This window comes from Mixophyes fleayi, chromosome 4 (genome assembly GCF_038048845.1).
Source record: "Mixophyes fleayi isolate aMixFle1 chromosome 4, aMixFle1.hap1, whole genome shotgun sequence".
NCBI classification, from domain to species: domain Eukaryota; kingdom Metazoa; phylum Chordata; class Amphibia; order Anura; family Limnodynastidae; genus Mixophyes; species Mixophyes fleayi.
The window spans coordinates 230,630,098-230,643,805 of record NC_134405.1 but is presented as its reverse complement, the minus strand read 5'-3'; the positions used below and the strand labels follow the sequence as shown (position 1 = coordinate 230,643,805).

Sequence of the window (13,708 nt, the reverse complement as noted above, 5' to 3'; positions counted from 1 at the left end):
TCAGATGGGGCATTAGTACTGAATGTGTCTTTGCTCCATACAAATTTCTTCATATTCTCTGGAAAATATTTTTAAACCAGTCACTGAGTGTTAGGTGCTGCTCAAAAACTGATTTAAGTTCATGTGTCAAATAAACATTATTGGAAGTGACACTGATGCAACAGAGGGAAACCGATACTTTCTCTGAAAGTTTAAGAATGTGTGTTCCTTCCCTGTAGTTAGACATTCAATGCATTCAATTTGAGATTACACAGTTATGCTAATTTGGACAAAAAATTAGTAATTAATCCAAGTAATTATTGGCACACTCATGTACTTCTTCTTGATAGGAATAAAGTTTCTGCTGTAATAAAAAGACACAGGAAAGTACATTGCCACGGGAGAGCCATTGTGAGCTACAGTAATACAACAGATGTGTGCTCAGAGCCCATATCCTTATACATTTTTTTTTTAAAAAAAAACAAAAAACCTTGCCTTCTGCTTTTATGAAGTTCACCACTTTCAACACACTTTCCATGACTGCATTCAGTGGAGGACTCAGTTGCTTTGATGCAAGGGCTTCCCTGTGGATAATGCAACGAGTCCACAGTGCATCAGGAGCTTTACTTATGAGTGCTCGCAGTCCTCCATAACAGCCAGACATAGTGACCACCATCAGTACAGACACCAAAGCACTTTGTCCAGTCTAAGTTGTTTTCACTCATAAAAGGGGGGGAAGGGGTGACAGAGGGGAAAGCCCTTAGTGCCCACACCCCGCTCACTGCTGGCCCTGGGCACAGCACCCCTGTGACCTTTCCGCAGCGCACAGTTTGGGAAACGCTGGTCGAGGAGTTTCCTAAATGCTAAGCTCAGAGGTGCATCAGCTGTGGCTTGTTACTCCTGGTTATTGGTGCTCTCCTGATTGTCATACAATTGTTTTTTTTGGGTCGGGGGCAATGGTACTATGACACTTTGGGCCCTAGAACACTGGCAGACAGAAACTTGTACTCCTTTTACACAGAGGCATCGACCCGGGAATAACCCAGGTTGTGTGAATGGGGCGACTTGGGTCCACGACCCTAGTCGCAACTAGGGTTATTCCCGAGTTGGAACCGGATACGCTGCTGTCTGGATGGTGTTCCTGGGTTATTCGACTCGGGTTCAGTTAAAGCAGCTCATTGGAGGGGCTCAACTTGTAACAGCAGGACAGACACAGGTCCAGTGTGAAAGGCGGCGACCCGGGACCAAAGTGCAGTGTGTGGTTGAAACCGTGTTCATTATTTCATTTTGGTGAGAAAGGGTTATCACCACAGGTTTGACATATGCAAAAGGTAATTTTTTTATTTTTTTTTTAGTCTGTGGCTTTTCCAGTTGTGGGAACACTTTCAGTTCTGTAAAGCAAACCATATTATGTTACTGCATTCCACTATGAAATACTGTGGGGCCGATTGAATTCAGCCACATTATTCTAGGAATAAGGCGGTGCTAAAAGTATTCCCGTAACGGTAATTTTAACCCGGATTTTCTGAGGGCTGCGAGCAAAAATCAATGTTAAAATTACCATAATAACGGTAATAGTGCGTAGGCCACGTTATGCCTAGAATAAAGGAATTGAATCAGCCCTTGTAAGTGAATAGTTGCATATTGGTAGACCTAAACTGGAAAAAGAAATGAATCGTTATAAGAGACATCTACTCACACACACAATTCAGCATTTTTTCACGTGTGTGTGTATAGATATAGATAGATAGATATCCGTGTCCTTAATAGGGTACTAGCGCCGATTTGATCCACAGCAGTTTAGCTCAGCATGTAATATTCTACTGACAAACAATTTATTCCGCAGTGATCTGTATGCGCTTTGTTCCCCACGTCAGATCTCTGAATTACAAGTAAAATGCACAGTATTTAGAGAAGTTATTTGCGACAGTGGATAATTGCTGTGAAAATATTGCCAATGCATTCCATTTGAGATCACACAGGTATGCTAACAGACTTTCACAGAAATATTGTAGCAGAAAGGAAGCAATGTTGGAGCCATTGTGACTTCAGACATATTACCTTTCTGTTCAGCCTTTTACAAATATTTCCGTGGTATGTAGATTCACTTGAAGATTTTAATTTTGATTGCTTTCATTGGCTTATTTAGACTGAAGTCTAGCTATAAATATGTTACTGCAATGCTATCTGTTATGTGTTGTGCTGTATAAACTTTTCAAACCCCATGCACAGAAATGTGTATGTAAACTTTATATACTTACACTATACATGATGTTTCAAGCCTTGTGTTTTTTTTCTTCTAAAGGGTTTTGCTGAGACAAGCAGCACTATTGTGTTTGCAAATACCATGTTTCTCCTAACTTTGCTTTTTCATTCTTTGGCAGATGTTGGTTGCTTCTGCTGTGCCAGAAAGGGGCAAACCTATTGTGAGAAATAGGAAGCTTGACGTATAGCGACAGATATGGATGAACAAGCCCTGCTTGGACTTAACCCAAATGCCAATGCTGACTACAGAGAGCGAGTATGTCTTGTCAGTGTAGTAAACGCTTGTACACACAGCTTTAATAGCGCTTGTTAAATATTATTTATGTTTTATGTCTCCCTGTCTGTGCTGTCCCAAGTCTTGCTCAGTTGCAATGTTTTCTGTTGTAAGAGAACAATATACTGTCGGGCAACTTTTCATGTCACTGTACTATTTTATTGTCCTTTTCTCTTGTTTTGTCTATGTAGAGCTTTTCTTTTACAATCTAGCTTTGTTATCTTTATGTATATAATCTATTTGATTTTGTTTCAGGCATTGGCTTATTTTGAGCAATTAAAAGTTTCACGTGATGCATGGCAGGTCTGTGCTGAAGCCCTAGCCCAACGTATATATAGGTGAGGATGCCTTCTCTGATTGCATGTTAACATATAGAGGGGGTTTAATGGTAAACAATATTTATATTATGCTCTAATGTGTTATCCTGCAGCTAGACAAGTGTCCCAAGTTTTTTGCAAATAAACGTCAGATGTATGGTCTGGCATTGATACAAAAACCTACAACAGCCGATAGGATCCTGCTACAAGGTGGCTGAATAGTGTAAATTGAATATTTCCACACTGGGATATCCGTGTCGCTAGTAAACTTCACACAAACTGTTGTACGGTCATCCCAAACATACATGAGAATGACAGGAGTGGGATGATTGTTCTTATGGATTTAGGTCTTTAGATTTATCTTGGGTGCATTAAATGACAAATTCAGATTCTTAACAAATAGTCACATGTAATTGTAGTCTTTGAGTTGTACAGTGTAAAATGTAATGAATTTATGGTATAGGGGTGTGTACCTCTTTGTTTTAATTGAAGCCTAAAATTGTTGGTTGGTTTTGATGTTTTTTTATTTTATTTTTTGCTTTAAAGCAGGCCTGTCCAACCTGCGGCCCTCCAGATGTTCTGAAACTACAAGCCCCAGCATGCTTTGCCAGTAAACAACCAGTTGATAGCTGGAAGGGCATGCTGGGACTTGTAGTTTCACAACACCTGGAGGGCCGCAGGTTGGACAGGCCTGCTTTAAAGGAATGTCTGTTAAGCTGCAATTTTCTAAATTCTAGCTAACCGTCCCCTCTCTGCCATCTCCTTGGTGCTCTTGGATAAAACCCATTGTATTTTAAGCAACAGCAGGATGTATCAAAATTAGGCGAAAGTTGCAAAAAATACAATTTGAATCGTATGAATGTTCATCATCGGGTGATCATTGTTCATGAATATTCACAATTGTCAAGTTGTACTTGTAATCTGCTGAAGACTATGTAAAATGTCTCATAAGTACAAGCACATTGGCTCAGTGCTGTGCAGATCCTAGATAGGCAGTCATTTATCCAGTTGCATTGGCTAACTACAGGAGTCATAGCTATTGATGTTGTTGGATTCATGTTTGCTCCTTAAATTTTCTGCTAACTCATAGATTTGACTGACTGGCTCCTCAGCTGTACATTATTTTCTCAGGCCTTGTATTTGCTGTCTAAGATGAATACTGAGACAACCAATTGCAAGTCAGAAAGGGTGTAGTGATATAGCTGCTCTGTCACCTACACACAATGCAGTCTTCTATTTTCTGGGCTGGGCCACATATTGGCCTATAAAATTTCTAGAAATTTGTGGTATCTCGCAGGCGCTTTATAAGGGTACTGGTTACTAGGGAATTTATAAGCAGCATTTTTTTGAATATTTGTACAACCTACAAAACGAATGCCTCCATTGTGTGTTGTTGATAGGGCCACTATAACAGTGATGGTAACTGAAACTTACTGCACTCCACTTTCCAAGCATGATGTCTTCTTCATACCCTCCAAAATATTCAGTAAGAAAACATCAATGCTAGGTTCCTGGAATGTTATGTTTTCTTTAGAGGTTGCTTGTTTAGTTGATAACGCTAGCGTTTATGTATTAGTGGCACACCTGCTGTTAGTGCCTTATGACTGAACCATTTATAGCTTCTTTTTTTTTTTCTCCTCAAGGAAAACACTAAAATCCAAGTGGTTTCCATTACTACTTACATTACTGTCAGTCAATATACATATTATTTTATTCCTCCTTTCATTCTATGTACATGTATTTTGCATAAATAAGGAAATTAAACATATTCGGTCATTTAACTTTTGTCCCCAGATAGCGTTTTGGCAGAATGTCAGGAGAGGAATTGTACAAATACTAGGGGGTAAATGTATCAACCTCCGGTTTCTTCAACTCCCGCGAGTTGCCTTGTAAAGTTTCCCTTTACAAGGCAGCGCCGCTTTCAATTTAAGCTGCGAAGACGCCGAACTCGCGGGAGTTGAAGAAGCCGGAGGTTGATACATTTACCCCATGGACTTTACTTGATTTTCTTTCTCTGCAGCAACAACACTACTGTTTAGTGTGAGGATTATCATGGAATGGGTGTTTATATTCATGATGGCAGTGGCCTACTGTAGTGTTACATTATTTTATTCTATGATTTGTTTTCATTGGTTTGTAAGCAAGTTTACTAAATGTTGCAAATATCTGTTTTCTTTTGATTTAGTGATGATCATGTCAAGTTTTTCTGCTTACAAGTTCTAGAACACCAAATAAAATTCAAGTATGTATTTTGTTTGTATAATGCTATAGTGTTAAAAATATCAGCATGTTTATTTTATAACTGCAGTTGGCTTGATGTGGATTTTGTTTTTCTGTTTTTTGTTTTATTTTTTTTTAATTTTTTTAAAGGAACACCAACCCCCTCCCCACCATCAATAAAATATTAAGCATAAAGGCAAAATGCATAGTTTAGCATATTGTAAAAATTACATTTTTGCGCCTAAGCGGTCAGCATGCATAAATTGTAGGTCACTAGTATTCATGAGCAAGGACATTAACATAAGTGAGCTGGGAGGAGCCTGACTAATATACAGAATGCAAAAAGGTGTCTCCCTGGCCACTTCCTGACTGAAACACTGGTGATGTCATCACAGCGCTCCTAGTGTTGGCGCATGTGTTGCCATTTTGTTAAAGCATTTGGGTAGCTGATATGAAATAATAAAAACAACAAAAAAAACAACAACATTGCTGATAGAAAAAAATCAAAGTATATACTTTTTATAATGACCACAGATATAATACCAACCTATTAAAGTTGTAGAAGAAAACTTGGGGTGTAACCTAAAATATAGTTACTCAGCTATGGTACCAAAATAATCTTTTATCTGTCACAAAAAGCATGTTAAAGTTCAATTTGATGGAGAAAAAAAATGTAGAGTGGTATAGCACTAAATAATGAAAATTGTACTGAAATGTTAAGAGTGCATCAATTCAGAATGCTGCTGTGTGGCAGGATCGACCACCTATGCCACCCTGTCTGTTGTTGCTGAGAACCGGCTGGGCTTGCTTTGCCACCGTTCCCTTTCATTATCCCAAATGCGCCCTCTAACCACAGTAGGAGGGGCTTACAAATGCTGACACCACTGGACTCCTCACCGGCATCCAGTATCGAGTTTCTTCTGATTAACTGACGCTGCTAGTGTACCCCGTTACTGATGTCCCTGGACTGGTATCCCTGACCTTATCCTATGGATCAGGGTTGCTGTGGATGGATCCCCGCTGGCCTATCACACTGGTCAGAGCTGCTGGGTAACGGGCAGAGCAGTGGTGCCTGGGTCCAAATCTCAGAACAGCCAGGAACGGATTAAAAAAGTTTCCAATCAGGTCTTTGAAGCAAGTGATGTATGTTTGCTCCCACTAGTTGAAGGTACCAGTGAGCAGGTCAGATGAAACAAGAACAATTTTTAATACAAAACAGTGCCTTTTATAAGTTTTGGACACCGCTTCACAGCACAAGCCAGCCCCCGAGGTCTGAGCTATTTTTAGAATCAGGATGCAATTTGTTTACCCTAATATGGATACACATTCCAAAGAAAAGTTACAAAACCCCAAACAAGTAATTTCTCTACACCAAAATACACAAGACTTCCTCAACAAAGGCTTATTGCATCAGGTATATACCTCAGAAATAATGCATTTCCTCTAGCAAAGTTAAAACAAAAAATGAATTTCCTTCCCAGAACTAAAGATATTTCCTTTGTCAAAATCCACACAATATCAAAAATAAGTACATTTGCAATTATATAAATAAACGCCATGCGCTATTTCCTTTAAATAAATTTATACCATAAGTTATTTATAAGTGATCCAGTCACATGACTGTAAGGGCTAAAGTAAAAACATCCACTCTATTGGCCAGCTCAAACCCCTCCCACATCATGGGAGTGTTCTTATGGGTTTAAAATGTTACTCTAGTCATTTTTACATGCTTTGATATCACTGGTCCCACCCCTGTCTATGAATCAAGCAGCAAGTATGAAAATCTGAGTCATTCAGTGTCTGCTCTCTTGTTGAAGCACCTCCTTCCCTGCATGGCAACCTGCTGCAGAGAGGTGTAAAAGCATGATGGACATGTTTTACATATAAGCACTCAAATTATTTAATGTATATTATTTAGCTCTGTAATACACAGTATTTTAATATATAGTCATTTCAAATACCTTATTTACTCTTAAATATCAGAAAATTACGGGCCTGAGTCATTAAGGAGAGCAAAGCATAAAAAAGTAGTAAATGTTCTCCGGGACAATCCATGTTACAATGCAAGGGGTGCAAATTAGTTTATTATTTTGCACATAAGTTAAATACTGGCTGTTTTTTAATGTAGCACACAAATACTTGATAGATTTATTTTTGCACTGAAATTTAAAGTTGGTCTAGGACATACCCTATCCCAACTACAAGTCTGTCGCCACATTTTAAATTTACCTCCCCTCCAATTCAACATGGTTTTGCCCAGGTGCAGAGTTACTACTTTTATATGCTTTGCTCTCCTTATTGACTCAGGCCCTACATATTTCCAAATTAATATTATCACTGACTGGTTTATTGCTTTTAAATCATGTTTGACACTCAAGTGTAGATTTTGTCTAGTTAAACCACTTGGCCCACATTCCATGTGTATATATTTGTAGGAACAGATCACCAGTTATGTAAATGTTTGATTCATAGAATACTTTCAAAAACAATATCCATTGCAGAAAAATCAAAATGCACATTTTATTGTAAACAATTAGCTGTGAATTGGAACAAATCCTCTATTGTATACTATACCCTTCACTTTGTAGAATTGCTGTTGATTAATCAGACTATGCCCAACAAAATGTAGGAGGTATTGCTAATTCTAGACTTTTTTTTTTCAGAGCAGGGCAAATCCCACCAGCCAGGTATTTAAAAAGACTGCTGGTACCTAGCTTTTGGGAGTAATTCCTATAGATCTCAATAGATGTTCATCTTCCCTTAAGTCTTCTGAGAAATACCTTATTTTGTCCATCCCTGCAATTCCACATAGTGTTCACTTTTTTCGAAATGTAGCTTAAATACAGGGCTAAACTGACTACATAGTGGCTTTGACATAAAACAGAATCAATATTTTATTGCACTTTTAATTTATGAAAATATACATTGTTGTAAGAAGGGTACATGTTAAAGGGCAGTGTAATAAATTGGGAGCACCATATTTTGGATTTTAGGTTTAGTAAGCTTTGCTGTTCCTACCGAAGTAAAGGTAAAACATATATTTACATTTACAGTATGTCACGGACTACAAAGCCACTTATGAACCAATACAGGATTTTAAACAAGTTATTGTGATGGTCATTACTAATGCACTAATATATGCTTGTAAAGCTGGGTACACACCTATGCAGTCATATTCCAGATGCAGTTTTTGTAACGTTGGCACCTAAGATTGAAAGTCCAGATGAGCATGCTGATTCATATGTGCACACCTACACAATTCACCTTCAGATTTTCATCTCTCAAAACCATCTGCTGAAAATATTGTTCCATCATCATTGATCGTGATTTAGGAAGTTTATAAAGACAAATTGACAGATGCGATGAGTTTTGGCACAATAAAACAGGATTGTGGGAGTAGACGCTCTTTCTATATCTGAACAAACTGTCGCAAATCGTGTGATCTGCATGTTAATTGCATAGGTGTGTACCCAGCTGAACGCTTTATAGAATGCACTTACCTTTATGTTTTTTACTTTTATACTATATTAGGAAATCTATTGTATAAGCAGCGGTTTTTGTATTTTGCTACAGGTATCCTGAATTGACAGCGCTTCAACAGCAACTAATAAGGGAAACTCTAATCACATGGCTTCAAACTCAGGTAAATAATGGAAATTGATCCTCTGCACTCTGCTTTGGCATTATATTAAATGATAGGACATTTTGATGTTTTATAGCTACTAAAATGCATTATTTAAAAAAATAATATTCATTGTTTTGTTTAATATATTGCAATGCATGTTTAAATGGCTAACTCATACCAAGCTCTTGTCACCCCCCACCCTCCCTTGTTTATGGGTGGACTTTCCCTTTAATAGGCACTTGTGTGAAAGAATTGTTTACGTTAATTTAAAAAAAATATCTCTCGCAAGCACTTTTATTTGTTTTTTAAAAAAAAAAAAAAAAAAAATCCCCTCTCCCTAACAATTTAATAGGCGGCGACATGTAAGCAAATTATCACAAACATGACATATTCTTACTTAAACCATAAATGTGTATAGGGCCTGTTTTGATTAGGACAACAATTTTGTTTTTAATAACATTGTTACATTTTTATAACAGACTTCCTGTGGCTTATGTCTGGAATGTTGGAATTTATTTCCAATTCACAATTTTATTTCTTCTACAGATGCTTAATGCACAGCCAGAGAAAACGTTTATCCGCAACAAAGCTGCACAGGTATTTGCTCTGGTGTTTGTTACAGAGTACCTCACAACGTGGCATAAATTCTTCTTTGATATTTTGTCTGTCGTGGGACTTAACCCCCGAGGAGTTGACCTGTACCTCCGAGTCCTAATGGCCATTGATGCAGAGGTAGTTGATCGGGATGTAATTCATACTCCAGAGGTAAGCAATATGCATTTAGAGCACACTTCTCTTGAAGTTTTAACATTTTTATTTAACCTTAGAGCTTTTGGTTAATTGGTAGCTTTTGTCCTGTAAAATAAGGCTATTTTCTATAATAAAGATATTCTTTAAAAGTGGAGGAATCTGGAAATTATCTTAAAAATGTCTTGACTGAACAACTATAAAAGTATAAACCATCTGTTTTGAGACTTTAGGATGTAAAAAAAAAAATATTTTCTTATGTCTTTTTAAAGTGTTGTGTTTTTTTGGGTTTTTTTTTCCCCTGTGACGTTTTTGCAATCATTCTCTTGAGGCTGGTTTCTTTCTTTCAGTGTGCTGTATCTATCCACTTTGGGTGTATTTTATAACAGTAACTTTGTATTGTGGTGGTTAAATAAACTGCACCCAATTTTTACTTGGCATAAGAACAAACAGAAAAATGACGATATAACAATATAGAATATACAATCAAACAAGGATAATTCTAAATACAGGGTGGTCTAATAAGTGTGGAAACACCCTTTTAAAACTGAAATGAGTAAGAAAATATTAATGCAGTGTCTACACATATGATCTGGGTTGGTGGAAAACTTTTATGGTATAGTGGCCATCTTGGATGCAACTCTAATTTTTTTTAAATAGGAAGGTAGTCATGTGATCTATCAAACAGATGGCGAATTTCATAAGAAAAACAATGTTTGTTTAATGTAACTTTATTCATTCTTGAGTTTCAACTGAATTTTCTTTTGCAGGAACATATCCACTTCTTCTCTTTTATAGTATTTTCCCCCAAATAGTCTGCAATATTTTGTTGGCATTAAGAAAACTCAATTTTTTTTTAATTTAATTTTTAGTTTTTAAAGCAGTGTGACCAATTGTATATAAAAATGGGTTTATTTATGACTGTAATGATGGGTTGCTTGGTATACAATTGAGGTGGTTAGCTACAGTTTTCGAAATTGAAATGCTCTACTCAGTCTGAACTTGTCTGCAATAGTTTTCGTGCGCTGATCTCTACTTGGTGTGTGATGCTTTAGGAATGTTCTTTCTGCACTTAGACAGATCATTTTCTTATTGAAAATTTAGTAAATGGCAGTTATCTATTTATGGGTCATTGTCTGTGTCCATATTTAGAAGTATGTTATAATTGCTACAACTTAATTTTCCAGGAAGCGCGTAGGAATACATTACTGAAGGATTCAATGCGGGAACAGTGTATCCCAAACCTGGTGGAATCGTGGTTCCAAATTTTACAGACTTATCAACACTCTAACTCTGAACTGACATGCCAGTGCCTTGAAGTGATCGGAGCATATGTCTCTTGGATAGATCTAACATTGATTGCTAACGACAGGTATGAGTTCTGTTTTGATCTTATCCGTAAGTGACACATTAACTGTGTAAGGTAGAGCTTTCTATCTGGAACAGTAAAGGGAGGCATGACAGGTTGTAGTGTGGGAGGGTAGGGTTCAGGTATAAGAGGTATGCAGCAGGTATGACTTTTTGTTTTGAAATAAAGAGCACACATCTTAACGAAAGTTAAATGGAAATGTGATTTTAGGTAACATGTTCTAAATATTCAATATTTTCCCTGATTTTGCAAATGTATGGATTGAAAACAGATTAAAAATAAAATATTACTTTTCTCCTTCACCCACTCTGGGGGACACAGCTACCATGGGGTTGTATGAGAGCGCATTGAGTTGGAACTAAAATAGTTTAGTTTAAATAGATTTCTGTTGAGGGAGAAAATCTGAAAGTTGTCTAAATTTAAAATATTGAAATCTGCAAGGGTGGTGAGGTGTGATTGTGTACCTACTGCAGAGTGGAATTGTGTTCATTCATAACTCTAGAAAATCTCAGTATTTGTTTTTATTTTTTTAAAAACATTATGCCTATGCTATAGTTTGACACGCATACTAATTCTTGTGCTCCATGTCCTACTTGTAGAAAGCAAAATAGTGCCGTTCATTGCTCTAAATTTGTTTTAATGTGCATGAATTGTGACACTATTGTTTCCAGTTTGCACACTGGCAGCCCCATCAGCTATGCGCGGAAGTGCAATCCTAGGGCGCAAATCTGAAAGGCTGGTTAATACTCATCTGTTACAATGGTCTTTTTTGGTTGTTAATGTAACATTGCCTGCCCTTTTCAGTTGTGCATTTCCTATACACTGTCTAATGCATTTATGTATGCTTATCCACATGTTGGGCTCCATGCTTTAATTGCCTAACATCCTCCTGTACTGATCTTTCAGATTCATTAATATGCTGCTTGGTCACATGTCGGTGGAAGTTCTCCGAGAGGAAGCATGTGACTGCTTGTATGAAATTGTAAATAAGGGAATGGATCCAATTGATAAAACCAAATTGGTGGAATCTTTGTGTCAAGTATTACAGTCTGCAGGATTCTTCAGCATTGATCAGGTTTGTGACACTGTTTGACTTGCTGTCTAGGTATTGGTTCATTATGTGTATTTTTTTCATAATGTTTTTGTAAAACCAAATACTGGTGGACTTGTGCTACAGTTTATGAATTAAAGTGTGCAATGCATGTTGTGTTTACTTGGGGAGTAAAGTATTTTGAAAGATTATTTTTGTGCAATCAACCTTACAGTGAGGTGAATCTTTGAAGGAAAAAATCAATTAAAGAGAAAAAAAATGGTTTGGACCATTTTAACTATCTGGTGTGTCCAAGTTAGATCACAGCATTATAGAAGCTTTTCACCCTTTGGCAAACTTTTTTATTCTTTTTACCACACTAACCTGAGGTACATTAGTAACATTTGTATTACAGGTGTTTTAGTAACAATTCACTAACGGCATTGATTAAAGCAGGGTTGTCCAACACATGGCCCGCGGGCCGCATGCGGCCCAGCCCGTCTGTAAATGTGGCCCAGCGGTTGTGGCAAGGGGGCAGCGCTGTTAATAAAAAAAATATCCTGCAAAAAAAGAAAATACTTACCTTGCGGTCACGTCAGCTGGCGCTCCGGCTCCCTCCCTGGTCTCCTCCTCCGTGCGGTGCTCGCAGTGAATGTCGGGGGTGACGTCATCACACCCAACATCCATTGCGTAGCGCAGCACAGAGGGGTCACCCGCGCGAACTATCAGCAGCAGTGAAAGATTATCCAGTATCTTATTGTTGTTACTCTGAATTTGGACTTTCTGCACCATGCAATTATGAACTAGTTGTGTTCTCTGTATGTATCTAATATAAATATTAAGAGATAATTGTATTTTTAATATTTTAAACCATTTTAAATGTGCAGTGCTGAGTAGGGTGAAAATATCACCCACTGTTACCCTCATCAGAGGCTGCTCCATGAGCCATTTTTCCCACTACCCTATCTTTAAATCTCTGTAGATTTCTATTAGTCCTCCTGATGCTACCTATATCGGTGACCATTTCAAACTGGTCAATAAAAAAAATGATTCATGGGTGCAGAAAGAGAGGAAAAAAAAGTTTTTGGCATTTAATTCCCCGAACCCCACTAAGGGGCAGATGCAGGTAAGTTAAATTGTAGCTGGTAATGGGACTACTGCTTTAATCATAATTCTGCAACAGGTTTCCTAACTCTTACTAACTTCATTTCCAAGTAAGTTTAATATGTTAACTATGTTTCTTTGGATGATCAGCTATCGTTAGTGTTCGTGTATTTTATGTGCGGCCCAAACACACTCGTCGTCTTCCAATGTGGCCCAGGGAAGCTAAAAGGTTGGACACCCCTGGATTAAAGCATAAATGTAACCATCAGTACAAGAGACCGGGAATTCTCCATGGAATTAGGTTAATTTGCATAAATTTCACAAGTCTGAACACACTATCCTTATTTGTATTACAGGTTTATAAATTTTAGATAACATATTATTGTAATTCTACCAGGTTCATTGGATAATATGAACTTGAATGTGTAAAATGACAAGTGCCAAAAGGAACCCAACCTATTCCCATGTTTAGGGCAGTTAGAATTATTGCTGCTTTCTATTCTTCTTGATGTGATAAGTGTGATACACTGTCACCTTTTTACATCTTTAGTGTATTTTCATGTACATGCCCTCCAGCAACTTGTACTAAATATTTACTAACTTGCATTCTTTGTGATGTCATCTAGCCAGAGTTGTTTTTGGAAGGTTAATGGATGCATTTTTCACTTTAAATTGCATCTCTAACTTCAGTAAAGTCTTAATTCTGTTTGTAAAATGCATTTGTCCGTCGCCATCATCAATATCTTGGGGATGATTAGTTCTTATGGCAACTGCTTTT

The 13,708-nt window shown here is 37.5% G+C and overlaps 1 protein-coding gene and 1 pseudogene across 1 annotated transcript in view; one reads left to right on the top strand and one right to left on the bottom strand.

Moving 5' to 3' along the window:
* LOC142150801 (uncharacterized) overlaps positions 1–13,708 on the bottom strand; it is a 712,033-nt pseudogene that overhangs the window by 346,927 nt on the left and 351,398 nt on the right.
* Positions 1–13,708, top strand: part of XPOT (exportin for tRNA) — a 49,574-nt gene that overhangs the window by 1,297 nt on the left and 34,569 nt on the right. Inside the window, exons 2-8 of the mRNA XM_075209434.1 lie at positions 2,364–2,500; positions 2,774–2,856; positions 5,021–5,077; positions 8,629–8,698; positions 9,227–9,445; positions 10,615–10,799; positions 11,703–11,871. Of these exons, the coding sequence (XP_075065535.1) occupies positions 2,441–2,500; positions 2,774–2,856; positions 5,021–5,077; positions 8,629–8,698; positions 9,227–9,445; positions 10,615–10,799; positions 11,703–11,871 (843 nt within the window). The 5' untranslated portion in view covers positions 2,364–2,440. The remainder of the gene's footprint in view (positions 1–2,363; positions 2,501–2,773; positions 2,857–5,020; positions 5,078–8,628; positions 8,699–9,226; positions 9,446–10,614; positions 10,800–11,702; positions 11,872–13,708) is intronic.